We start from the raw sequence: 27,237 nt of genomic DNA, 5'->3' as shown, positions 1-27,237 counted from the left end.
ACGACTGTTAAACTGGCTCAATGAATGCAGTTTCATTTGCTGTACACATGATGGACACATTTCTAATTTTGTAATCATGCTCTTGATTTTATTGTTTTACAACAGTAAAAGATGTAGAAGAGAAACCACACCCGTTTCCTGTGTTTGATGTGAACATTGTTGAGTGTCCTTGTCATTTCTTTTTCATCTTAAACACTACACAGAGTAATCTATAGACAGATGTTTTGCAGCTTTGCCAAATAATATGGTATGAGGTCAGGTTGTATAAGAAAACCCTGTTTATCAATCACCCATCAGAGGTATGTTATCCATAAGAGGAGTGGCCACCAACACAGCTGATCTACTTGTATCTATTTGCTAGCATGGGCTTCTGTTTTTTTTTTTTTTTCAAGCTTGTGCTGTAATGCCTATACAGTTGGAGGAGGTACTGCAAAAGAAAAGGAAATAAGTCAGAGAGAATAATGGAAAAATAGCAAAGTTTTAGCGCACACAGTCACTCTAAACAGTTCCATCTAGATAAATGAAATTACCTTCTGTCTTTGGGATTTGAGTACCAGATGAGCTGGAACTGCAATTAGAAAAACAAAGGAGGAAATTAGTCAAGAGGTGACTTCAAAATTAAATTCATCAATAATTCCAATAAAAACATACTCGTGCGGTTCGAATACTGTGGCAACAACTTCAACTTGACGTGTTTCCATTATCGGGGTTGCAATATCAGGTAGATCTAGGTGCAGTTGAAGCCACAGGCTTCTAAGTGTAACTATAGACCAATATGCAGCTTTTGCCCCATTTAAACAGCAGCTGTCGCCTTTCTTCCAGTCTTACTATACAAGCAGCATGCAACAATCTGAGAATCGACACTGCCCATTCACTACCAACACAGGAAGAGTGTGATGCGTCCATTCAGAAATGCTTACTATGCGCATGTGATTTGCCACATCTGTGTAATCTCATAAATGTGTTGGAAGTGTGTGTGCAAAGAGCAGAATAGGGGCATTTTGAGAAGAGGCATCCAGTGCAGGGATAGGGGGGGAAATGTAGGATATATATATATTTTTTAATTTAAAAAAGATGGCAAATTCATACAACATGCACAGGGGGATCATCTGCTAAACTCTTACTTGGATGAGGATTTTACACATTTTGTGAATTTTTTACCTGTTTGAGGAATGATAGATGAGTTACCAAAACAATACTTTTATATTGATATATGTTACAAAGCCTTTGCATTACATATATATTTTTACAGATATTTTAAAGTCTAAACTTACTCAGGGCTATTAATATGCCAGAGACAAACATAATGACAGCAAGGATAACCCCTGTTGTCCGCAATGTCTCATAATCTAAAAGGAACAAAAACCACACACGAAACACTTATAGGAATTTATTGTGTATTTAAAGAATGCTATCAGTAGAAATACAACACTCATTTGGCTTTGATCTTTGAAATGAATAAACAACATAAATCTTACCATATTCGAAGTCGCTTTGGTCTGGAAACACTGTTTCTGCAAAGAAAGAGTGTCAAGTTATAAACCACATTTTAAAAGTGTTTATTTGGCCACAACAGTAGTGGGATCATTACAAAGCTTTTTAATGCACTACAAGGGAAAGCAAGCTTTTCAGCTTCCCAGTGTGCAGAATTGGCTCCACAACTCCTCAGGAGTATTTTTCCCCCTTGACTGCAGCATCTTGGCTCAGCAGAAAAAATGGGTTAGAAGCCAGCAGCAGGATACAGAGGTATCATCCCAGCAGCAGAGGATAAAAAGATCTTAAATTGAGTTAAACAAGAACTTGAAGTTAGGAGGATATTTAAAAATAATAATAATAATAATAATAAACTAAAATAAGCAATTTAAGGAGTCCACCCCTCATCAACATAGTGACTTTTTAGAAACATAAACGAGCAAGCCCGTGCTAAGCAATTAAGATGTCTGGATGCCAATAATGCAGCTTGCATATTGCGGAACCCTCAGTTTCTCAGCAAGTGGCTGAGCAGACAGTTTTTCTTTCCACAGGTTTCCCCCTTCCACAAAATCCGAGAACTGTTTTAGAGAAGTACTTAATATTCGATCTGTCCATTCCAGCGGGGACATTTACTCAGGAACTCCCTGTGTTATGACACTCCGTGCATCAGCAGCTAAATTGTTTCCCACAACTCTAGCAAACAATGCAGCAATGGAACAGCATAAACATAGGTGTGAAAATGAAAGCAGTGATTTCAATTTGTTCCTGATCTGCAAAATAACTTTTTGTATGCGTTTCATTTTAACAGGAAAAACAAACAAAGAAACAAACCTGTGGTGTCCATGGCTGCAGTGCAGAGGTGAAGATGAGCTCAGGTGCTGGTTTGCAGTGTTGGACTGGATGCGAAAAGTGGGAGCAGCATAGCACAGCAGGGAGAACAATAAACTCAGGAGGGTCCCTCTGGTGGTTATGGTGAAACACTGCATGCTAACCGAGTGGTGCAAAATGGAAAAAAAAAAAGGCAGCAGGGCTGCCCCACACATGGGATACTGTTAATGATCCAGCCAAAGTTAAAATAAATATCTAATTTTATAATTGGTAGGCTTGGTAATTATGCCGTCTTCTACTACCTGCTAAGGACCCCAGCCTTGTGTTGTGTCTAGGTTTGTGGTGGAGAGTTGCTGTTATTTTCTGTGTAGCATCATTTTGTTTCAGCAATCATTATATGTAACCGTTAACTTTCTGCTATAGAGTATATAAGCTTGCATGCATAAAAACCCCAGCTCCTGCCTCACATTGTGTCTTTTGTGCAGTGCAGTCATCCCATTGCTGCAACTCCAGGAGGAAAAAAAACAAAAAAAACAAAAAACAGCCTACATCTGCAGCTTTTATATTCACTGAGGCTGGCAGACTCATACTGGTACAAAATCTGCCAATAAACAGCACTGAACACAGAAACAGGCAAAATTAAAGCCTTTTTTTCAAAAAGAAAAAGAAAACACTCCAAAAGCTGCAAAACGCGGCATAAATCACTCTGCACACACTGCTGGTTGTTACTACTGCATGTGTAACTGAGCTGGCTGCAGTGTCAACAGAATCAGGGGTGCGGTGTGGTACAGTACAATTCACTGGTTTAAATTTGCAGTGGTGCCAAATTAAATAAACACGCATAAAAACGTAAAACATCGTGTCAAACATTTGCTTTATTATCCTGCATCGAAGTGAAAATCTCAAAAATAAAACGATAACAACACTATCGCCATCATATAAAGTTGGCACAATATCTACTACCATGGAAAGGAGATAAAAACATAAAAAAGGAGAACTGTAACATTATGTAACTGTAGATAGCTTCATGTGTTCATGGAAAGATTGTCTGCCGCTGACGTAGTATTTGCTGCCACCTAATGGCAACATTCAGCAAAACTGCAGAAGAGGTAGAGGATTCAGTTCAACTTAACAGAAATTATTTATTTTTGAGCTTCACTTTAAAGGTGATTCACACATGTTTGCAGGATACCTACCAGTTGTGCATCTATGCCTGTTAAACTGTGGAAAGAGTCTTATGTTACTACATGGTCAGTGGGAAAAAAAAAAAGAAAAAGAATAATCATTATATAAGAAAGGAACCATTTACCTCTTCGAACACCTGGTTCCCCATCAGGACCCCTGGGTCTGAAAACATAACAAAACAGAATTACATTTAAAAAACTGATCGTGTGCATCCAGAATGAAAAATGTTTATTTACTTACCTTGGGTTGTCTCTCTTTGAACAGGTACACTTTCGGCCTGTTATTTAAAAAAAAAATAAATTAGACAGAATCACAAGTAAAAGAATTACACAGGGCTGGTATCAACAACACTATGCTTTTCTACAAAAAGCACAGAAGCAAATGTTAAGAGAATTTATACAAACACAGCAGTCAGCTTTGTACCCTTAAGTAGTAAAAGAGGGAGACTGCTCCAAGCCTTGATAGATACATTAATTCGCTTTCAAGCTCATTTTCATAAGCATGTCTGGGCTGCAAGCCTAGGAAGGCCTTATAAGCTTCCAACTACTTGGACTGAACCCAAGACTATATTCATCCACCAAAATCCCCCCAAATATTTGGTTGCTTAACTAAAAATACATGTGGCGGTGTGCTGGATAACTTCTGGCTAGTAGAATTAATGGTGCATGGTACGTGCAAGCCAAGAGTGCTCAGCTCGCTTTAAAAAAAAAAAAAAAATTGTAATTTAGCGATCAGTTTGCTTTTAATCTCAATGAGGCAGAGATGAGATGATACAGTTTTTTATTATCCTTCTTAAATCTCTTTCTGTCAAGCTGCAGCACTTAGAAAATATCAGAAAAATTATTAAGCCTGTGACCTACGTATCGCAAACTGTGAGTGCCTTGAAACCTCTTTTATTCAATAATTCTGACAAATTATATCTATATATGTGTATAGCTATCTATCTATCTATCTATCTATATATATATATATATATATATATATATATACACACACACACACATATGTATAGGTGCATTTTATGTATATTCTGAAATGTCATTGAAGATTTTATTTTCTATTCAATTAAAAAAAATCTGTACTTTTCTTAAACAAATGGCATAAACATCTTTGGTTAGCCTCTCTGTTTAAAGGACCAATCAATGACTGCTATTTCTATGTATAATTTCATAACTCATATACTAAATAATAATACTAAAACAAAAACCTTCACAAAGTGCACTTGGAAGCCCACTCTGCTTTTTACTAACAGAGGCAGGCAGAGAGTGTGGCGGAGCATGTGACTGCCACTGAATAATTTATTGGCAGGTTTTGGTTTCAGGGCTCCCAGTGGCAACAGCAGCATGTGCTGGCAGGTAGGAGGAGGACCCTTGGAAAGACACTGACTTCAGATATAAAGGCCAAATTGCTGTGATGCAAGGAGCATAAATGTGTTGAGACTGCACCAGAAGCATCTGTGTGGCTCCCTCCAAGACCTCTGAGGGAAACAGGGGGGCTGTGAGGTGAGTTTGCGCACACAGGCAATACAATCCGCTTACACTTTCGCGTTTACACATTTGCACTCTTGCTGTCTTTAGACGGCCATGCACTTACTGACAATGATTGCGATGCCCAGGAAGAACAGCACCACTGCAAAAACCAGCCCACCAATTCTCAGAGATTCATAATCTGAAATAACAAAAAACAAAAAAACTAAAAACACTTTGTAGTGTTTGCAGATTTATATGATGTAACGTTTGAAGTCTTCAGTCTGGAAGCAAGGCGTGAGACAAACAGCAGAGAGCGAGAGAACATCAAAAGGAGAAAGGTCTGTTTAATATATTTTAATATACTTTAATATAGGTATATTTTAATTATACCTGACATCATTTTGAGTATTGTTAATTAGTAATTATCTGTATTTATTTGTATATTGTACATGTATATTAATTTCATGGTTTAGTAAAATGTGTTAAAATCTTTAGTAATAAATATCAAGTGAAAAAACATTTTGATCACAAGTTTATTTTGTTGTTAAAAAGAACAAAAACACTTATTACGGTACATTGTACATGTATTCAAACTGCTTTGGATTTAAATAGTTATTACCTGTTACTCTAATGCAATTAAAGTCATAAAAAATAATGCAACTATAGTCAAACAGTATCCCATGACAACATCATCACTTGGAGCTTCAGATAAATCCATTGACCTAGAAGCAGAGGTTTTAATGGCACTTTCTCTTGTTGCCAATACGAACTATGATTTTTACAAGTGTAGTGTGTAACTTCTAAGGCTTTTTGTCAATTTTTGACTATTTCATTAAAAACTTTGCTCATTCTTAATTTCATGGCAGCAACGCATCTAAAAAAAGGTTGGGTTCCACAGAAACCTTCTCTTGGCCAAACCGTTATGTGATCAAATCGAATTTTCAATTCTTTTTGGAAAACATGGATGCCATGCCCCCTGGCTAAAGAGGACAGGTATGAAACATCTGGATTGGTATCAGTGCTCAGTTCGAAAGCTTGAATCTCTGATTCTATTACGCTCATTGTAAAAGAGCCTGTCACAATACAGTCAACAAGTCCCAGGACTGTTTAGCTGCTAGAATCCCATGTCAACAACATTCCTCTCCCAAAGGTCCGGCAACTGGTCTGCTCGATTCCCAGATGTTTCCCTGCTGTTGAAAGAAGAGGGGATGCTGCACGTTGGTAACGTCATGTCCCCGTCCCAACTTTTTTTGAGACGTGTTGCAGCCTTCAAATTCAAAATGAGTAAATAAAATTTAATTTGAATTTGCAAATCAGTAGCTTCCCTTTTTATTTACAGTTCACACACTGTCACAACTTATTTTTTTTTTTTTGCAAATTTAGGGTTGTATATACAAATGATTGTGGCACTTTTGCATTACAGCGCACTCATTCTCCACCAATATTTTCCCTGAGACAGCTCTGTTATTGCATCCGGTAAACAACAGATCACTGCTCTTAGGAAAGCCTATTCCTGTAGTGTAGCATTTTGATTATTTTAGTGCTGTGCCCAAGAGTATTTTAACAGGAAACACTTTGGTGGACCTTAAGTAAGTGAAGCAAATAGAAACACATGGAGGAAAAAGCGAGGTGGACAAAAACAAACAAAAAACTTTCCCCAGTGAAAATGATGCGTTTTGATCACCGTTTTAGAGGTAATTGTGTGGAATAGTACACTGTGGGCATGAGAACACTACCAAATAACCCCCTACCCTCGAGAATTAAACACAATAAAAGTGCATATAAAAATGCAGATGTTCAGTCATTCTCTACACTCTGTTCCTTTGGGTCGACTAAAAAGCCGTGACAGTGCTCGGTATTTACATTGGGTTTACTCCAGAAGCTTGGCCTTAGGGTGGAAGTTTTCCATCACTTTTGGAGAAAAAACATGTGAAAAATGTAAACTCATCTCAACCTCCCAGATGTTTCCTGTGTGGAGGGTCGATCATTAAAAGCCCAAGTTCATCTGCTCAGCCCTCACCGTATTGAAAATCCCTGTCGTAGTCTGGAAGAAGAAAGCAAAAAAGAGGAAACAAATGAGAAGCAGATTTACGCACTGACACGCTTCAGCAAGTACTCACAATATGACAGCAGTTCTAGAGCATTATTAACCACTATGAGCCTAGTAGCAGTTTACAGTAAATGCTCTACAGTGAGTACTTAGATTAAGCTAATTTGACTTTCTAAAAAAAAAAACCCACAATACCCACCTTTGTCATCATCAGCTGCAGAAACTGTGAGAGAGAAAGCAAAGAACGTTGACCTTTATTAAGAAATTCAGCAGGTTACATAAGTGCATGTCAGCAAATGAGTGGCTGTTGTTGGACAAAACTGGGTTGAGCAAACATCTGAAACAGCGCCGATTAATTAAGGTCTTCATTTTGTAGCTGGCTCCTTAATTAAAACAAAACAGAACAAAACACGCACGCGTGGACATTGTTCTCATGGGAACAGCGTGTTAACACTGTTAAGACCCAACTTCAAATCAATAAAATCAGGATTAGAGGGGTTCCAGTTATTGGCAGGACGACCAGTTTCTATTTAAGTCTCAAACATCACAAGAAATGCAGAGGATAAAATGCTCGCTAGCCCAGATATTAAAAAAAAAAAAAAATCCCACCCCAATACAACGGAAAATAATAACTGTGCTTGTTGTGCTTATTCTTCTACCCCAGTATTTTTATTTCATCGCCCTGTTTTAATCCGTGCTCTGTCACTAATGCGGGGAACTTCAGATGGGTCTGTTCTAACACCATCTCTGCCTCCATGTGGAGAAAAAAAAGTTGGCTGCAGACTTTCAGATCTACACTGTTCATTATAAGAAAAGAGAAAGCAGGCACTGTTTATGTGAGCGCCAGTGGTCCGAGTGAGAACAGTGCAACCTTGGAGGAGCACAAGAGAACGCTACACAAATACTTGTGTTAGGCAACATTTTGCATAATTAACGCGTTATTTTTAACAGTTATCATTAACAATATTCGACCGACCGAGAACATAATAGCCGATGCTGAAAGCACTGACATGATAATTTGCGTGCAAGCGGAGAGTTATTAAAGAGTAAAAGCTTTCTGTTCTAAAGTTTAAGCTTAGAGACTTTTCTGACACTTGCTGAAAGAATCACATGAACTGCTACAAATAAGACTGATGCGGTTGAAACCCTGAACTCAGTAATATGTTATCTGTTCTACTGCATCCTGGCTGCTGGAGAGGAAGGGTGAAAGTCACACAGTTAACGCTGACCATGTTCTTGGGCAGTAAATCCTAATATTATTCTTTTTCCTCACCAAAGCAGAAACACATTCTATCATACCGATGCCGACAAGTCTTCCAAAATAAGGTCTAACCCAAGAGTCGGACATAAAAGTCAAAGAAGATCTGCTTAAGATCAAGCACAGCCGATGGCATGCGGGGTGCACGGATAAACAACTCTGAGACCAGAGCTTGCATTAACAATGGAAAACTTGGCAGCAGTCTGAATAACTGATTTATTCAAACTGCTGTATAAGGAAACATTTACACTAGACTGACACGGCCTTTTCTCTGTGTACAACACTGGGGTGAAAGATTTAAGCTGATTTTTGTTTAAGTATGCAAATTATGTTAGACATTATAAACATCTGACCATGTTAAAGTGCCATACAATTATGCATGCAACATTAAACAGAAGCAAATCGAAAGTTCATGCTTCGTCAGTGACCACTCACGCAAACTTACCAAACACCTCCCTTCCAAATGCTGATCCTATTATACAGACACATCAGCTCATTTAGCATGGAAGGACTTAAAGCAAAAACTAGGGAAAGGGAAAGCAACTGAAGAAGGTCATGCTTGTTTTAAAGGGGGGAAAGCACGTAATTCTGCTGAAGGTCTCGTGAAAAGAATACCCACCAAGCGCAGGAGCCAGCCAGGAACTGAATGCCACCAGTGTCACAAGATCCATTGTACCTGTTTGGAAAAGTCAAACAAGAAAGGGCTGTATCAGGATGTGAAATCACAATAACAGGAAACAATAAATGTCTTAACCCGATTGTACACAGTTGTAAACCCCCCCCCCCCAAAAAAAAGACGTGAACCTTCATGAAATCAAGTCTTCATTATAGACAAACGCAATTCAACTGGATTAATAACACACAGTTTTACTTTTCGTGTCTTTATTCAACACGCCGACTGATCCCTCACAGTGCAGGCTGAAAAAAAGTAACTCAAACAACTTTCTTTATTAGCAACAACCTCAATCAGATGCTAGCCTGGAGAAGGAGAGGTATGCACTGGAGAAAACAGGAAGAAATAACACATCTGTGTGAATGAAAGACAGACAAGTGGGACAAACAAATAATACCATTTTAAGCTACAGACAGTGGACAAGAGAGGTGAAGAAGAGAGTGCAGGCAGGGTGGAGATAGTCACAGAAGAACAGCAGCAGAAGTGAAAGGGAGGGTTTACAAGACAGTACTGATTTGGTGATATTATTAGACAAAGGATGTTAAAGATGGAGCTGCCAGGCAGGAGAAAAAGACAAAGGAAGTCCAAAGAGAATCTTTATGGGTGTAGTGAAGGTCATGCATAGGGTTGGTGTGATAAAAGTGGATCCTAAGGACAGGGTAATATGGAGGCAAGGTAATCTACTGTGGTGACCCCAAAGTGAGTAGCGGAAAGATGAAAAAGAAGAGCCTCAATCAGATGTTACCGGTAGCTGCTTATGAGATTGGGCAACAATCAAGAGGAATCTCGCAACGTTTTAGGAAGATTTTTGAAGCATTTTCCAGCTAGGGGCACCTCTTTAATGAGTTTTCTAAAATTCTAAGAGTTGTCTTGATCAAGGCATAATTTACACATCTACACATTAGAAGAACAAATTCTACAACCCTCATTTCAGATCTCATCTCCTTAACAAGAACGTCTGATTCCAAGACGATTTGGGAGAACTGATTACAGCAGATGCTTTTACCAGCCTGGACTTTTAGCGAATGTTTTTGTGTTCAATTAAGGCAAGCGAAAGATAACTTTTTGTGTTTCCAAAACATGCTCCAAATTCACAGATGGTGTTTTTGTAGAACTATAGAAGCAGCCTGCTTACAACTTGTATTGATATAGTCTTATTAGTGTGGTTATGAAGAAGCTTAATTTAATCTGAATGACATCTTTCTTCATGAATATCTGACATCCTCTAGTCTAAAGTAAATCAGCTGCTCACACTGTTCTGCTAACGGAGAATCAGCCACTTTCGATGAAGTTCAGAACTGTTTTCACAATAGTATATGGTTAAACTGAACTGAGTTTCACGTGGAAAATCATTGACACCATGCCTGGTAGGGAGACAATGCTCTTTCTCAGCTAGATGCCACATAACAGGCTCATGAATGTTTTCTGTATGGGAGTCTTAATAACATAGTGCCTTAACTCTGGGTAAGGGAAGAGGGTCTATTTCAAGCGCAGCCCCTCAGAATATGGAGCTCAGCAGTGGAGGGGTACCAGGCAAGCCTGGTGTTGAGTTGCACTTGATATTTGGTCAGTGGATTTGGACTGGTTTTGCTGGGTCATCTACTTTACAAGTGGAGCAAAACCCTTGGGGGAAGCATTACTGTCTATATATTACCTAGTACACTGGGATTCTCTTACACCCATATGTGTAAGGTTATGTTTTAGGTTAAGATCTCACCAGATCCCACCCTTCATGATTGGAAATGGGCTGAAGGTCCATTCAAGACAGTATATGAGGCAAAATTTTGTTTGCTTCACAGCCCTAATTACCAAGAAAAAAATCCCAAAGCAGGACAACAAAAAATGTAATGCAGGTACGCAAAGCTTAGCTCTGCAGTCATAGAAAATCTAAGCCATGAAATAACATCTTTTGCAATGCAAAGATCAAAGCCTATGTTAGCAGAGCCAATGGCTCCCTCCCTGGCCCAAAGCACTGATGGGGATTCATGCATGACTAGAGTGGAGGTGTGAACACGAGCCTGGAGCCTGGAGTGGAGAGAAATGAACACTTCAACCCTGGGAGCAGGATTAACAACAAAGGCCTGCCAATCAGGTTTAATCAAACAAATACAGGGTGAGTTATTCGAACAAGTGCCAATCCAATAATCTTGTTTGTTAGACTTCTGAGTGATGGAGAGGAATATAATGGGGAGACAGGAAAGAAGCCCGTAGAGCAACACGTAAAATGAATTATAATGGGTTATAATAAAGTGGGATTAACACAGACTGTTTGCAATTAGGAATAGGAGCTTGTGTTTTACATTTCACTTACATAAACCCGTTACGGGGTATATATAGACTCCAAACAGACTGCATCACCATACTTCCAAGGAACAACACTTGAGTTTTTTTTCCTTTCGTAGTTTATTCTGTGAGGTATAGTCTGAAAAACTATGATATTCTCACATCTGTGCGAGTTCTCAACAATTGAAGCCATTCAGATTGTTACAGATTAAGTGACATTTCACAAGTTGTTGGCCACAAACTCACGGCTCAGCGCAAAAACGAGCCTCCAGTGAACTTGGCAGTGGCAAGTAGAAGTTAGAGCAAATTTATGAGCAGGGAAAAAGGCTTTCATATTGCACAGAAGCATTGCAGGTATACGCAAAGAACGCGTAGGCATGAGAGAAGCATGAGCGATGGCTTATCTAATTAGAAGGTCACATGGTGGACGCAGGCATTTAGTTGGGGGTGGTGGTGGAAACAAAGTTGAAACCAAGTAGAAAGACGATATCTTTCTAAGAACATATCTACCAATCAAACGCTGCTGACACAGGGTCCTGTTTATATGCGTGCAGAATTTATTTAATATATTTGTACCTGCCTTAATATGAAAGTCGTGTTCAAGGAAACGCATTAATTTCAGCAGAGCACAAGTCAAAGTGAACTTACCGTATATCCGCCTCCTGGAAACTAATGTGAGTTGAGACTTTTCGCTCAGTGAGCTAAACTTTACTTGGAGGGGAGGAAAAAAGTTTCCCTACGTTAAACACGCGCAAAAAATAAATAAATAAAATGCATGCAAAACCTTCTATTATGACTTGATTAAAAATGAAGCCGTCTGGGTTGCATTCTGTGTGGATCGTTCACCATTCCCGCCTGGACCAAGTCGGTTTCTCCTTGGTCTTGCCTCAGGAATGAAAGGGGGAGGGGGAGGCGGGGTGCCACTGAAGTTACTCCCAAAAATTACCCAGGACTGCCCCGCTCACAAGTAAACAACGCAGGGAGAGCTGGACTGCAGCGCTACTGTGAGAGGACATCATCATCATCATTATTATTCCCACGCTCTTTGTTGCCAGCGCCTCTTGTCAACATGTATTCCATAATGAACTATTAATCACGCTCATTTCTCCCCACTGGCAAATAATAGCCACAAACTGCACGGAACACAGTGACCTCTTTGTTCTGTGCTGCAATTTCCAGGCTTCAAAGAGAGGCTCGGTGCAATTAAGCAAATAAACACTAGATGGCCAGGACAGACTGTCACTGTTGCAGTTTTCTCTCAGCTACATGAAAACTTTGTTCGCGAGGTGTTTTTCCAAGTCAGAGTGCCAGCTTTCTGTCCCCTGACAGCAAAGCCTGGCCGGGGTGGAGGAAGTGCCCCCCTCCCTACTCTAAGGACCTTTAGTACATATAGGTTTCTTATAATGGCATTAGGTTAGCATTACTTCTATTACATGGGCAAAATGTCATGTTTTTCCAGTTTAAATTGATACAGGTTGCTAGAGCTTCTCTAGAGGAAACACGCGAAGAATCACAAACAACCCACATACTGCAGAGAAAATATCTTTATTTAGTGGTCAGAACAATGTGTTTTTTTTAATAACAGACACATATTAAAAAGTATTGCAAGACAGGCAAGACAGGCAAGACATAACGGGAAAGGAGATGGAATAATTTCCTCCCCCACTAGATGGAGATATTGGTTAAGAATGAGCTCCATTCCTCTTTCCCCCCTTTCTTTCTTCCCCCCCCCCCCCCTCTTTTTTTCTAAACCCTAGGTAAACAATAGAAGGCACAATCACCAGGAAGCAACTTAAACTATTCCATGAATCAAGACGAAGTGCTGAAGCAGGTTGAGTAAATCTGTGAACAAGCGAGATTCTTCATCCTGTTTAAGAGGGGAAGAAACATGGACGTGAGCCACTGTGCAGCTGTTTCATTCATGAGCAAGCATCAGTTAATATCTGAACTTTATATTTTATTACCTGTTAACCAGATGCTTTTGTCGGCACAGGACCAGCATCTCTACAGGCCACTGCAATGAAAACAAAAGGGAAAATGAACTTATAAGGAGACTGGAGCAAAGGAAAGTCGTGTCCACTCGGGCACAGCGGAAATTACGCGTGATGACTTTGTACATGAAATTTGTGTTTTAAAAGAACTGAGGATTAGCACTAGTTCTTATTAGAGTTATTTTCTTGTGTTCTCTATGGACTTGTTGAAAAAAAAAAAAGCCAAATAAACGACAACTCTGAATAACTCAAGTCAAGGGAAGAAAGAGACGGACAAAACTCTGCTCTCCAAAGAGGTGACTTAAGGCTAGGACACAAAACTAAACACGAGGGCTCAAATTAATATTGCACCCAGATGAGTCTTAAGTGTCCTTGGATGACAAGCAGTGATTGGATTGCAAGCTTGGTAGCTTTTGATGGCCATGCCTGTCAGCCTTACCTGCTTTTTAATCAGTAATTACCATAGGGGATTCTCTGGCATTTCTTAATTAAATTGGACCAAATGCAATTAAAAACCACACTCTCATTCCCTTAAAAGGGCTCTGTGGAGTCCTTGTTTAGTTCTTGCTGTTAAGAGAATAAGCGGTTGAATGGTCATAGCACTTTCCCATCTCTCGCTGATCTGTACTTGATTATTTCAGTGGTCAAATTAAGTTTGCAGTTTGCATAATACGGGGAAAGATAGCATTTAAGATTGAAAAAATAAACCCTCTAACATGGAGCCAAATAATTAAAAGTTAATATCTGGAGCTCTGGATCACTATGAGAGTAAGTAGTGAAGCGAAGGCTGATCCTGTCATAGCACTAAGTGTAGTATTATATCTTCCCCTTTAACCCCCTTATATTTATACACAGGAAATGCTGCAATGTGTCTTTAAAATACTCACCATCTGGAAAAGTCCCCAGCGCTCCAGGAGCCGACAACTACAGACACATCAGTGGTGATTTTTCCATCTGCTGTCGTCATGTCATCTTTGGAGTCGTTATTGTAGTTACCACAGGCGCCGCACATTTTACCAGACAGGCTACTGTGAATAATGACTGTGACCTCCTGAGAAATAGAGTAAGTGACCCGCACAGCGGACGCCCTCTCGATGATCAAAGCCCTCTCTGAGATTTGGACAGAGAGTGTGCTTGTCACTTTGTGGGGAAGAGACACTTTCCTGCCATTTACCTGAATGACACAGATCATGGAACATAACTGTTATTATTATGGTATAAAATGTCTATTATTATCTAATATAGTATAAAACTGAGCTCAAACCAATCACGTTCAATTTTTGCATAAAAATGTTCTCACCCAGGTCACGTGTTCGCTGTTCACTACCACGATGGTATCGCTGAAGAACACATACACACTGGCAACAGTGGGAGCTGCCCCCTTGTTGCAGACCCTAACGTCCACGACCACACGGAACCACAGCTCAGCGCTCTCATCACACAGAGACGCCACTTGGAAAGCGCCCTGTGCTCCTATCGCGCCTGACATACCATCAAAGGAGCTTAGCTGGCCATCATGGCTGACGACGCATTGGCCCTGCTTCAGGTGGCAACCCCTGACCCCGTCTCTGATATCGCAAACTTCCCCGCTGGCACAGGACAGCTTTTCACACTTTACCATACCAGAGGCCTGGCACACACACTTTGACTTGCAGTCGTTGTCCACCAATTCTTGGCCCACCTGGGAAGAAGATGTTAAAAATTCATCATACAGAACTTGTCATAGCTCTATTCAGGTGTTAATTCAGTGACCAGAATATAGGGCTAGTCAGTTTTTACCATCAGATATCTGCCGTTGTACATACACCCACAGTCTTCCAGGACAACACACTGGACACCATTGAAAACGAAGCCATCATCACACTGGCATCCCTCAAAACAGCCCGGAAAACAACCAAACGGGGTAACAAAACTGGCACATGTCCCACTACAGGTGTCGGCACACAGCTCATAGTGACTGTGTGGAGGGCAGGAAGCAGCTAGAAGAGAAAACAAGCGCAAAAAATTTGTGCCTGAAATACAGAGCTAATCTTCAGCTAGAGACTGCTGTGTGTTACTTACGGCAGAAAGAGTTGCTCCTCCACTGCTGGATTTGAACTCCTGCACTCTGGCAGGCCAAAGCGTAAGCCTGCACACTGTTACACAGAGTGTCTTTGTTGCCCCCCACAGCACAAACATCAAACACACAATCCGACAGATATACTGCTGGGTCAATGACACTGTGGCAGGCTTTGAAAGGCCCATTAGGCGCACTGATGATGCCGCAGGAGTCGGATTTTCCATACAGGACAGCTTTGGCCTGCTCACATTCTGGGCACTGTCCTCCACAGCCTCCACATATATACCCAGGTAGGTCCACCGTCCATGCCATCCCAAATTCATCAACGTTTTTGGCTTGTTTGCCACCAGGAAGAATGAAATCATCACCACTGTTCTTGTTGTAGTTTCCACAAAGACCACACATCTTACCCTGGTATGTAGAGGGAACAATCACCTCAACATAGTACACAGTGTCATAGAGGACTGTCAGTCCAAAGGCTGTTCGAACAATTATGTTGCGACCTTCCTGGGTTATTTTGAGACGCCCATTCTCCAGGGATAGCGGAAGGTTTAGTAGTTCATCATCCACCTTAAAGATCGAGACAAAAAAAAAAGAAAAAAAAGAAGAAGATCGAGACAAAAAATCATTTTTGGGGAAAAAAATGAGAAAAAATACAAGACATATCTACATAAGTATGTTTGATCAAGATAATAAACTCACAAAGACTTTCCAAGGCATTTTCTGCTGGATGTAAATGGCATAACCATAGACTGACACTGCCACTGACTTCGTCACAGCCACCTTTCCATTTCCAAACTTCTCATTCCCCTGAGTGACGGTGAATGGCGTCAGCTGACCTTTGTCATCATCACAAACCTTGGCCAGTACATAGACACAGGTACCCTGGAAATCAAACCTACGTCCATCAAAGGAAATGTAATGAGGATCACCGGAAGCCACACATTTGCCTTCCCCCTCTGGATAGCAGCCTTTCACTCCATTTACAAGCTTACAGATTTCTCCTGGACGGCACTTGGCCTTTTGACAAGACACAGCTCCATTGTCCCCACAAGTGCATTCCTCTGCGCACTTGTCTTCAGAATAGAAGACGTCTCCTTTTTGGTAGTACTGACCATCATAAGAGCACCCGCAGTCCTTCACAGGCACGCAGGTATCCCCGCTCAGGAGGTAGCCTTCGTCACACTCACAGCCTTCTGAACAATACCTGTGGCAGCTGGTAACGGGGGTTAAGCTTGCGCAGGTGGCTGGGCAACCCGTGGCACACAGGCTGTAATGGCTGTTAACAGGACAAGCCATAGCTGTGGGATGGAATGAGAAGATGGGAAAGGAAAGAAGGTAAAAGGTAAAAGATATTTTGAAACAAGAGACTTAAAAAAACAGGCAAAAAAAAAAAAAAAAAATTCAAACTCACGACAGAAGCTTTCTGCTCTCCAGGAGTAGATGGTGACTCCAATGCTCTGACAGGCAGAGGCATACACTTCCACAGCATCGCACACTGATCCATGGTGCCCTTGATATTGGCAAACGTCAAAAACACAGTCCTCCATGTAAGGAGCTGGGTCCACACGGCTATGGCAATCTTTAAAGGGCCCTGCCTTGTCTGCAATAATGCCACAGTACTTGTTGGCTTCATACACTTTCTTCTGGGAGTCTGAACAGGCTTGGCACCACGGCCCTTGGCAGACTGATGAGCAGCCTGGTACAATGGCCACCTGCCAGCTGTCCCCCAGCTGTCTTTCATTAGACGTGGTGTTGCCGTTGGGCATTGTCAGGTCATCCTGAGCTTTGTCATTGTAGTTACCACACAGGCCGCAGACTGCACCCTGGTAGGTGCTGGGCAGAGTAACGGTCACTGTGCTCTGCCAGTCAAAGGTCACCGTGATACCAGCAGCTGTCTCCACTACAGCTTTCCAGCCGCTGAGGGACACCATCAGCTCGTTATTGTAATTCAGTGGCAACAAAACAAGCTGCCCGTCGAGCTGAAAAGCAGAAAATGAGGGAAGGAGAAGGGAATATTTTTAGGAGCTTATAAATTTAATAATTTTGTGGCCCTTGCTAATCCACTCTAATGTGCAGTTAAATCTTGGTTTAATTAAGTCTGCCAGGATCAAAATTTTAATATGCAATTAAAGACATATGCAGAAGAGCATGAGGGATGTCAGAATTAGTACAATGACAAAAGGCATTATCATCCAACGATTTGAGGCTCAGAGTATCTCTTCTGTTTTTTATTTTCAATAAAGCGACTACATGCTGTGCCCTATTTCCTTTTCTCCTCTAATAGCTGCACAAAATGCATTAGGCATTCAATATTTTATTACATCGCCTATGTGCTTCACATTATCCACATCATCACTTACCAAGACTTTGTAAGGGTATTCTCTGCTTATGGTGAGAGTGATGCCATATATGGAAAATTTGACGGTGCTTGTGTAGGACACGGCCTTGCTTCCCCGGTGGTCATTCTGCACAGTCACCTTGAACGGCACCAGCCCAGGCTGCTGAGAGCAAAGCCCTGCCAGCTGATATACACACGTGCCTTGGAAATTATACCTGCGGCCATCAAAAGTGCGGTAGTGCGGGTCACCTGAGGCCGAACAAGTGGCGTAACTAATGGGTCGGCAGGCGCGCTCTCCATCCACTACAGTACACTGCTCTTTGGCAGAGCAGGAAGCCTCACGGCATGCCACAATGCCCAGGGTCATATCACACTCGCACAGGCGATGGCAAGCTTCATCATCCCAGAACTGCTGTCCTGGTTTGTAGTAGCGACCCTGATATGAGCAACCACATGTTTTTGCAGGTACACAGACGCTGGCGCTGAGGACGTAACCCTTGTCACACACACAGGTCTCCACACAGGTCCCGCTGCAGACCTGCTTTTCTTCAGTGAATGGGCAGGATGGCTGACACGGGCTGGCGCAGTCTTCGTAGTGGCTGTTGCGCTGACAGTTCATCGCTGGTTATGAATTAAATAGAGACAGGCAATCAGAAAATAAGAACTACATATTTGATTTGAATCATTAGACGAAGAGTTTTTCAAATACTTACGACAGCCAAATTTTGTTCTCCAGTTCTTGATTATTATTCCTTCGTCACGACACTTATCACTGTAGGAGGCCAGAGCCTGGCACAGCATCTTTTTGTCCCCCTTGTTGTAACACATGTCATACACACAGTTGTTCATGAAGGCCTGGGGGTCCACCTTTTCATGACACTTCTGGAACACGCCGTTGGTCTTGTCCGCAAGAGCCCCACAGAACGCCTCGGTTTTATAGAGCTTAACATCATCGTTGTCACAGGTAGGGCAGTTTTTCTCACATGTGTCCCAGCAAGGATGTTCCTTGTCCTGTTCAGGTGCTAGCCAGCTCTTGCCCCACTCAATGACTGAGGAAACTGGTTTGCCTGCTGGATTTAGCATTTCATCAAGAACATTAGCGTTGAAGTTGCCGCACAAACCACAGACCAAGCCAAAGTAGCTGCTGGGAAGCTTAATGACAAGGTACCAGTTCCAGTCATAGGAGACAACCAGACCAAAATCTGTCTCCACCTGTGCAGTGTTCCCTCTTTGTAACACTGAGACTTTACCATCACCCAAATGTACAGGAAGATTCAGCAGCTCCCCGTCCACCTTTAAACAAAATGCACCAGAACAATGGATACACATATATATATATGTACTGTACACAAGCAAATGTCAAAAGTAAGCAGGCAAGAAACCGAAACTTACCATGACTTGACCAACTTGGTTCTTCTGGATGGTGATCTGGTAATCGTACACAAACACATCTACATTTCTGACGTAGGAAACTGCTGTGTTGCCTCTGTTGTCATTCCTCTCAGTGATCAAAAATGGAACTAGACCATCCAGTTCGCCGCACGTCTTAGAGATGACGTACTTGCATGTCCCCTGGAAGTCATAGTTGTACCCATCAAATGTGTGGTAGTGAGGGTCGCCCCAGGCCCAGCAGGTGCCTGTGTATTTGGGGATGCACGTAGCCTCGCCCTTCTCAACTCGGCATGTCTCCTGTGCCCGACACTTGAGATCTTTGCAGGGATCTGCAATGGATAAATAAAGAATAATTTTCAAATAGCTGTTTAATTGAACCCTAATTATTCAAGTTACTGTATTTTTTTCATTTACCAGTAAAGATTTATCAAATGGGTAAATACAAAATACAGTGTTTGTGTCTTGCCTGTGTTGTAACATGCCCTGATTCCGTTCTTGACCATGCATTTGGTGTCTTGAGGACAGGAGTGCTTTTCACAGATGAGGCCTTTTCCTCGATTACATGTGCACTTTCTGTTACAGTCTTCCTCATACACAACATCACCAGGCTGGTGACACAGAACAAGGTTCATTAAACATGGAAAAAAAAAATACTCATTAGAAACTAGTGAGAAAAGACCCACATTATTTCATGCCTAATCAGCAATTTAAACACTAAAATTGTAAGAGCAAATCAAAAACCATAAATCAAACATCGAAATGTCCACCACTCTAGAGAAAAAGCATTATTTCTATATCAGTATTTGTTAAAGCCACTTTGACACACAAAAACTATATTATTGTAATTCCTCAGTCATACCTTATAAGTTTTTCCATTCTCATAGCATCCACACTCAATCTCTTTAACACAAGTCTGTCCATTGAATAAGAAGCCGGCATCACAGTCACAGCCTTCTGTACAGTTGGAGGGGCACTGAACAATCTCTGTGAGGCCAGCACAGGAGGCGGAGCAGGCTTCAGCACACACTTCGTAGTGACTGTTGATCGGACATTTCATGGCTGAAATAAAGTATCACAAGAAAAGAGAAATTATTTTAGAGATGAAGCCAAAATAGTATTAAAAGGGTATAATAAAGATGAATTTGTGAACTTCATGACTTACGACAGAAGGAAGGCGTTCTCCAGTTTTTGACATCGGCTCCTACAATGTGACAGTTAAAGGCGTAGGCTGCTACGCTGTCACAAAGCACCTTTCCATCGCCATTGGAAGCACACAAATCAAACACACAGTCAGCAAAATATGGCTGAGGGTCCAAGATGCTATGGCAAACTGCAAAAGGCCCGTTGGGATTGGTCATTATACCACAGTAGGCGGACTTTGAAAACACTGCCTTGAGAGCTGGGTCACATTCGGGACAAGAATTCCCTTCACAGCCATTTTCACACACAACATTGGGAATGGTGACCTTCCATGACTTTCCAAACTCATTCACGTTATTGGTAAGCCTACGATTGGGCATCTCGAAGTCATCGTTTCTGTCCCCGTTGTAGTTGCCGCACAGGCCACAGACCTTACCACGATAATTACCAGGTACTGTGACTGTCACTTGATAGACCAGATCATAAGTGACAAGGAGCCCAAAATTGGTTGCAATAACATAATGATTGCCTTCTTGATAAACTAGAATGGCTCCATCATTTAGATTCATAGGAAGGTAGCTCAACACGCCATTTACCTAAAAGCAAGACATCTGTGTTAGTGCAAGAAATAACTCCACATCAACATTTGTATCTACATAAAAGAGGTAATTACAAATTTAGGCCAACTACTCACCAGGACTCCAAACATATTGTTCCTCATGATGAGAGTGAAGCCGTAGACCTCCACGGCAACCAGCTTGGTTACAGACACCACCTTTCTGTTCATAACCCTGTCCCACTGCTCATTTTCTACTTGAACGGAAAAGTCCACCAAGTGGGTACCTTCCAGTCCACAACTCTTGGACAGTGTATAAGTGCAGGTCCCCTGGAAATCAAATTTTTTACCATCAAAAGTGAGGTAATGGGGGTCACCAGCAGCTTGGCATACACCCTTGCCAACAGGGTGGCATTTTTGGACACCATCTTGTATTTTACACTTCTCATTAGGGCCACATGTGAACTTCTTGCACTCAACCTAGGAAACAAACAAACAAACAAACAAAAATCCAACCAGGTCAGTAAAAAGCCTCATCTAAATGATTAATCTTTACTTTTCCCTCCTCTAGTTTCCTTTACCTCTCCTCCTTTTTTGCAGTTGCACTCCTCCTCACATTGCCCATTGGGATAAAACACTTCTCCAGTTCGGTAGTAGCGGTTATTGTAAACGCAGCCGCACTCCGATAAGGGAACACATGCATCTCCGCTAAGGATGTAACCATCATCACAGGAACAGCCCTCCACACACTGAGCTTGACAGCCTTTAGGAGGAGTCAGACTTTGGCAAGTTGCAGGACAGGCGATTGCACAAATTTCATAGTGGGTGTTGGTGGGACATTGCATCGCTGTACACAAGGGACATAAAAGAGCCAATTCAATTTAGAGCACAGAAGTAGGCAGCCATTAGAAAAGGTACATAAAACCAGAGGGAAAAGAAGAAAAATTCACTGAAGTGTGTAACATAAAAAACAAGACATACACTGTTTATTCTAACTTTTCCTTTTTTCCAATTCATGAAAAATATACTTATTAATTAATTATTTTTCAATGGAAATTATCTATAAAATGAAAGCATTTCTCACCACAGAAGTGAACCGTTCTCCAGTTGTACACATTGGCCCCTGCAGCCTGACAGGCAGATGTGTATGCTGTAATAGCCTTACACAGCACGTCCTTCCTGCCCTTATATAAGCATACATCATAAACACAGTCTTCAAAAAAGCTAGCTGGATCAACCTTGGCGTGGCAGTCACGGAATGGCCCTTTTGCATCTTTTATCACACCACAGAAATCATCTTTTTCATACTGAACTTTCTGATTAATGTCGCAGTCAGGACAGACCCCTTTACAGCCTTCGACACAACCCGGGATCTCAGCCACTCGCCAGCTGGTACCGAAATCTGCTGGCGAAACGGGTGTTTTTCCATTTTTCGGGATCAGGTCATCCTCAGGTTTGCCGTTGTAGTTGCCACAGAGGCCACAAACGGCACCCATGTAGTTGCTTGGCAGTGTTACAAACACGGCACTGTCCCAGTTAAAGGAAACTTTCAGGCCAAAATCAGTTGTGACGACTGCATACCAGCCACTCTTGTAAACAGATATCTTTCCCTCCTCCAGGGTGATAGGCAGATTGACCAGCTCGTTATTCACCTGAAGCCAAATGAAACATTCAGTTTGGTGAAAATAGGACCACAATTCACAGAATTAACATTGTCATATTAAACACTAGGTACTTCTTACCATAAGCTGGCCTTTGTGTGTCTTAGTAATGATAATGCTGAAGGAGTACACCTTGATCTCTACTAACCCGGTGTAGGCGACCACCTTGCTGCCCCGGTGATCATTCTGCACTAGGATTTCAAATGGCACTAACTCTGGGTCCTTGGAACAGAGTGCAACAAGCTGGTAGACACATGTGCCCTGGAAGTTAAATTTCTTCTTGTCAAAGGTCATATAATGGGGATCACCAGTGGCCTGGCAGGTGCTGAAAGACAATGCTTGGCACTTTCTTATGCCATCAACCACTTTGCACTCCTCCCCGGTCCTGCAGCCCTTTTCCTCGCACTGAACCTGTCTGCTTCCAGCAACACATTTACACCATCGCTTGCAGCCTTGGTCAGCCCAGAACGCCTCTCCGGGAGGAATATATCGACCCTCATAGGTACAGCCACACTGAGCAGCAGGAACACACTTATCTCCGCTTAAAACAAAGCCTGCTTTACAGGTACAGGTCTCCACACAAGGGCGTTTGCATTTGGAGGAAGCATTTGGGTCCGAACATGTGTCAGGACAGGCGCTGCCACAGAGCTCATATTGGCTGTTTGCTGGACATTTGGCAGCTTTAGTGAGAAAAAAAGAATAATGTAATTAGTAATTCTAACAGTTAATGAAAAATAAATGTCTCTTAATTAAATTGTTAACTTAGTTAACATTACTCACGACATTGTGCCTTCTTCCTCCACTCTTGAACCTGGACCCCAGCAATCTGACAAGCTTCAGCATAAGCCTCCACTGCACTGCAGAGGAAATGTCGCAGACCACCTCCCATGCATAAATCATATTTACAGTCCTCTATGTATGGTAGTGGGTCAATGATTTTATGACATTTGCTAAATAGGTCAAGTGCAATGATGCCACAAAACAAGTCACTCTCCCATGTTTTCATCAGGCTGCTTTCACAGTTATCCAACCCAGCTGTACAGTCATCTCTGCACTGAGCTTCCCCAAGCCCTGGCACCTTCCAGCTCCTACCAAAGGCCAGAGCTCCACCTGCCTGTGCGCCAGAGGGTGTGGTGAAGTCGTCACTGGGATTTCCATTGAAGTTACCGCACAGTCCACAAGTCTTACCAGCATAACTGCTGCACAAAGTGACCACAAGCCGTTGTTCCCAATCATAACGGACTGTCAGACCAAAATCGGCCTCAATGAGCACAGAGCTTCCGCTCTTATACATTCTCAGTTTGTCATTATTCAAGGTTACTGGCAAACTCCACAGAATATTGTCAATCTGCCCAAATGAAAGATGAAAAGAATTATTTACTACACTGCATTTTGATAAATATTATTTTGAAATAATAAATAATAATCATAAATAATTAAAGACAAGTCAGGATGTTTGAAAAATTAAACAGCTTTTTTGCAGTAATAAATTGGAAGGCTTACCCTCACACGCCCAGTCTCGGACCGAACTACTGTGATGGTAACATCAAACACCTTCACTGTGACCATGGCAACATAGGATACCTTGAGATTTCCTCTGTGCTCATTCTGGGCGAGGATCTCAAATGCTGGGAGACTATCACCCTTGTCACAGTTTTTAGAAATGACATATGTGCAGGTACCCATGAAGTTGAAGTGTCGTCCATCAAAAGTACGGTAGTGAGGATCTCCCACTGCCCAGCATGTTCCAGGATTTCTTTTTACTGGAACACAGGAGGGACGGCCATCCTTCATCTCACACACCTCATTGACCCTGCAGGTGATGCTGCTGCAGGACAGAGATGCACTTCCTGTTAAAAAAAAACAAAACAATAATTACTCACATCAGTCTGCTTAATAAATGTGATTTATTACTGGTGAAGGAGTGGGGGGAATGCTAAACATCAATACTGTGTGCTGCTTACCTGGCTGCACGCACTGTCCTAGGGACCCATAACCGTTCATCTGACTGAATCCTATACTGTAGAGAGCAAAAGGCGAACCTGAGCTGGACAGGGTGTGTTTGTTGTTGGTAGGGCTTTGATTGTAGGATATTTCTGCCCAAGAGAACTCTGATCCTTCGATCTTTTTCCACTGCACATCACGAGGCAGCTCTGTATTATCCCAACGGAGTGTTGCTGCTGCACTGGTTTGTGCTACAACTAAAGCTTTGTTTTCAAACCCAGCTAGAGCCTCAAATGAGTAGGAAAAGCAGAAACGGTCCGTGGATATTATATTCGTCAAGAAAGGGTCGTAGTACAGTAACCAGCTATGTTCCACACCATTGAAGAGCAATAGGACCTGGATGCCATGATCAGCCTGAATGGACAGTGCGTCAGGATTGTGGTACTGGATCTCTATTGTCTGCCCTGTGCTCAAACTCAAATCATCTTTACGTTGGCCATTTTGGACAGTGACACTTGTGTTCTGGGAGGCCTGAAGGTAGACACTATCAAAATTCTTCTGGAAACTCAGGGGAGGCATGACGAAGCTGGTTCCCCAGCTGCTTACTGGCAGTAGATGCTCATAAACATGGTTGCATTTTGCGAATCTCCAGGTACAAGTGTGACCAGTGAAAACGGCAACAGGGTGTTTGGAGGAAACTCTGGTGCCTGAAAGTTCATATGAACTCTGAAGCTGGACACTCTCATATGGCTTGAGGTTTAATACCATTTTGCTTTTTTGATCGTAGACACGGTTCTCGAACTTGATTGCCCCTTGTGGGAAGATCTCAACTTCTTGGGCCTCTTTTCCATTTGTCACAGAGAACTCTTTAAAGGTTGCATAGGGGGTTCCAGGAGGTGTAAAGATGAAATATTCTGTACCCCATTCACTGACTGGATAGATCACAGATGTATCTGCTGTGTACAGCTTGTAGTTGAAGGAGGTTACAGTCACATCTGCGGAGGCTTCAATACGCACTGTATTGGAAGACTTCGTGCTACCATACATTTCAACGCCATTGGGGAGACTGATGGTAACCACCTCTCCAGCATTTAAAGTTTTTTCTTGCTTGAAGCTTAAGGGAGGTACTTGCACTGTCACTTTAGTATTTGCCTGAATAGCAGTGATGTGGAGTTGATATTTGGGAGTGTCATAGTGCTGAAGATAATTCTGTAGGAAGGAAAGGGCAAACTCCCTCCCTGCCCATCCAGCGCTAGATGGACCTGGGAGAAGGTGAGAGAGCAGGAAAATAGCAAAAAACACAGAGTAAGAGCTTTTTCACATTCTCAGAAATGAAAAAGGCAGGCATCATCTTGTGCATGATGAAAATATGTCATAAAAGCGTCAGGAAATTAATGAGACAGTTTTTGCCAAAGCAGTCAAAGCATTCTCAGGCTGGCAATACAAAAACACGGCTTGAGAGTTCTTGGATAGCATACACATTACAAAGAAACAATATGACACCAAAGAGAGAGCGGCTGAAAAATGCCTCCATTTCAAAGTTACAAAGGCTGGGATGAATGCTACTCTATAATGAATGGATAGCTTCTTTCCTTGATAACAATTGTCAGAGATTTAGACGAAGGAATAGTCACTTGACTGCTTCTCTGGAGCACTCAATAAGTCACTTGCGCAGACAATATAATTGCATAATGGAAATATTATCAATATCTGCGCTTTTGCTGTGAAAAGACCACATTCTGGGCTCAGTCAGGGCCTGAGGGATTTAGATTACACTCCTGTTTCATCCATTCAGTTTTAATAGTGCCAACTCAATAGCAGCTAAAGGTAAATGCTATTCCCAACAAAAGCAAATTTCAATTTAGATGGCTATCCTTTATGTGCCGCACTCGCAAATTCTTTACCTGTTTAACATTCTGCCTCATTCACACAAACACCTAGTGTGGTTACACAACAATGCTTTCAAATCATGAGACTGGAATCTTGGATAAATTGCTTCAAATTGAGCAGTTTCATTCTGCAAGGTTTGTGTGGTTTGTATCCTGAGATTCTTAGTTTTCATCCATTTTTACGAGGTAATTAATTTTAGGCGACTGGAATTAACACACAAAAAGAATATATAAGAATATATATATAATTTTCTATATATGAACAATTGAGTGAATTGATTCTTTGCAAGAACTGAACTGATTTCCTGCTTTTATAGTAATATTTGAGCTGGCACAATGGACTTCTTTGAGAAGTTGAAAATTAATCAAGCATTCAACCACTAAAAATAGTTTTTCTGTTCAGGAAAACAACTAAACTATAATTAGTAACTGTAATTTGGCATCATAGTAAAAAAAAACAACAACATTTTTTCAGCTGTTTTGTAAGATAGTACATTTGAAAATTCATGGACAACAACAACAACTATATTTTAGAATTAAAAATATAATTGAAATCTACGTGGTCACACATCTCGAATTGAGCTGAAGAAAAGAACAAATATATCCAAGCAAAATGAAGAATGACCAAATATACTTACAGCTGAGTAAAGCTGCCAAAGCGCAAAGTATCAACAGGGCTCCCATGGCTGAAGGAAAGAAATTCTTGTTTTAATTGCTGAAAGTTTTCTGAGTTATATTATTTAACTGGCCTGAATCTTAAAGAGCCCAATGCTTACCTGCTTGGAGCTATGCGTGGGATGATAGGTCTTTCACCTCGATCTTTTTATAGCCTAATGGGCAAAAGCAACAACCAATAAAAAAACACGAAATGTCCACAACTCTATCAAAACAATACCCTTCCTCTAAAACAAATTTAGGCAGAACTCGGTTGACTTGCTGTTTGTTAATATGGGTGTGACGTCTAATACAAACTATAGGGTCATGTATGGAATGAATCATTTATATTTTACTGTGTGAGCACACTTTGGTATCTGTCAAGAATTCT

The 27,237-nt window shown here is 41.5% G+C and overlaps 2 protein-coding genes across 4 annotated transcripts; both read right to left on the bottom strand.

Annotated features, from left to right (window-relative positions):
- Positions 1 to 59: 59 nt before the first annotated feature.
- On the bottom strand, positions 60 to 12,152 carry LOC146377550 (FXYD domain-containing ion transport regulator 6-like). 3 transcript variants are annotated; one of them, XM_084943713.1, is made up of 13 exons: positions 11,868 to 12,152; positions 8,883 to 8,939; positions 8,709 to 8,735; positions 7,205 to 7,228; positions 6,976 to 6,999; positions 5,080 to 5,154; positions 3,727 to 3,763; positions 3,611 to 3,648; positions 3,498 to 3,522; positions 2,305 to 3,399; positions 1,479 to 1,514; positions 531 to 568; positions 354 to 427 (listed from the first exon to the last, which is right to left on the bottom strand). In XM_084943713.1, the coding sequence occupies exons 2-9, from the start codon at positions 8,932 to 8,934 to the stop codon at positions 3,518 to 3,520; spliced, it is 282 nt and encodes a 93-aa protein (XP_084799839.1). In that variant the 5' UTR covers positions 8,935 to 8,939; positions 11,868 to 12,152; the 3' UTR covers positions 354 to 427; positions 531 to 568; positions 1,479 to 1,514; positions 2,305 to 3,399; positions 3,498 to 3,517. The 3 variants fall into 3 exon arrangements, with proteins under 3 accessions (XP_084799838.1, XP_084799839.1, XP_084799840.1); XM_084943714.1 differs by lacking the exon at positions 8,709 to 8,735 and having other exon boundaries at positions 11,868 to 12,134; XM_084943712.1 differs by lacking the exons at positions 3,611 to 3,648; positions 3,727 to 3,763; positions 5,080 to 5,154; ... (3 more) ...; positions 8,883 to 8,939; positions 11,868 to 12,152 and having other exon boundaries at positions 60 to 427; positions 3,498 to 3,528.
- Positions 12,153 to 12,963: 811 nt separating this feature from the next.
- Positions 12,964 to 26,900, bottom strand: fcgbp (Fc gamma binding protein). Its single transcript, XM_084944728.1, has 22 exons — positions 26,831 to 26,900; positions 24,324 to 25,565; positions 23,863 to 24,209; positions 23,140 to 23,707; positions 22,441 to 23,039; positions 21,783 to 22,350; positions 21,280 to 21,545; positions 20,837 to 21,178; positions 20,165 to 20,738; positions 19,862 to 20,061; positions 19,469 to 19,610; positions 19,003 to 19,331; positions 18,324 to 18,903; positions 17,633 to 18,231; positions 16,684 to 17,251; positions 15,972 to 16,570; positions 15,272 to 15,839; positions 14,990 to 15,189; positions 14,511 to 14,891; positions 14,098 to 14,384; positions 13,184 to 13,233; positions 12,964 to 13,086 (listed from the first exon to the last, which is right to left on the bottom strand). The coding sequence occupies exons 1-21, from the start codon at positions 26,874 to 26,876 to the stop codon at positions 13,224 to 13,226; spliced, it is 9,015 nt and encodes a 3,004-aa protein (XP_084800854.1). The 5' UTR covers positions 26,877 to 26,900; the 3' UTR covers positions 12,964 to 13,086; positions 13,184 to 13,223.
- Between the last annotated feature and the right edge of the window lie 337 nt (positions 26,901 to 27,237).

The sequence above is a fragment of the Perissodus microlepis genome, chromosome 11 (assembly GCF_051167445.1).
Source record: "Perissodus microlepis isolate ML-2025 ecotype Zambia chromosome 11, ASM5116744v1, whole genome shotgun sequence".
Lineage (NCBI taxonomy): Eukaryota > Metazoa > Chordata > Actinopteri > Cichliformes > Cichlidae > Perissodus > Perissodus microlepis.
This window is presented reverse-complemented; position numbering and strand designations above follow the sequence as displayed.

Coding starts and splice junctions, on each gene's coding strand:
- fcgbp (XM_084944728.1), bottom strand. CDS start 26,876: ATGGGAGCCCTGTTGATACTTTGCGCTTTGGCAGCTTTACTCAGCT. Junction 21,179..21,279: donor ACTGCAAAAAAGGAGGAGAG/GTAAAGGAAACT, acceptor TTTGTTTCCTAG/GTTGAGTGCAAGAAGTTCAC. Junction 16,571..16,683: donor GAGAGCAGAAAGCTTCTGTC/GTGAGTTTGAAT, acceptor TCCATCCCACAG/CTATGGCTTGTCCTGTTAAC.
- LOC146377550 (XM_084943712.1), bottom strand. CDS start 2,516: ATGTGTGGGGCAGCCCTGCTGCCTTTTTTTTTTTCCATTTTGCACCAC. Junction 569..1,478: donor CCAAAGCGACTTCGAATATG/GTAAGATTTATG, acceptor TTCTAATTGCAG/TTCCAGCTCATCTGGTACTC. Junction 428..530: donor TCAAATCCCAAAGACAGAAG/GTAATTTCATTT, acceptor TTTCTTTTGCAG/TACCTCCTCCAACTGTATAG.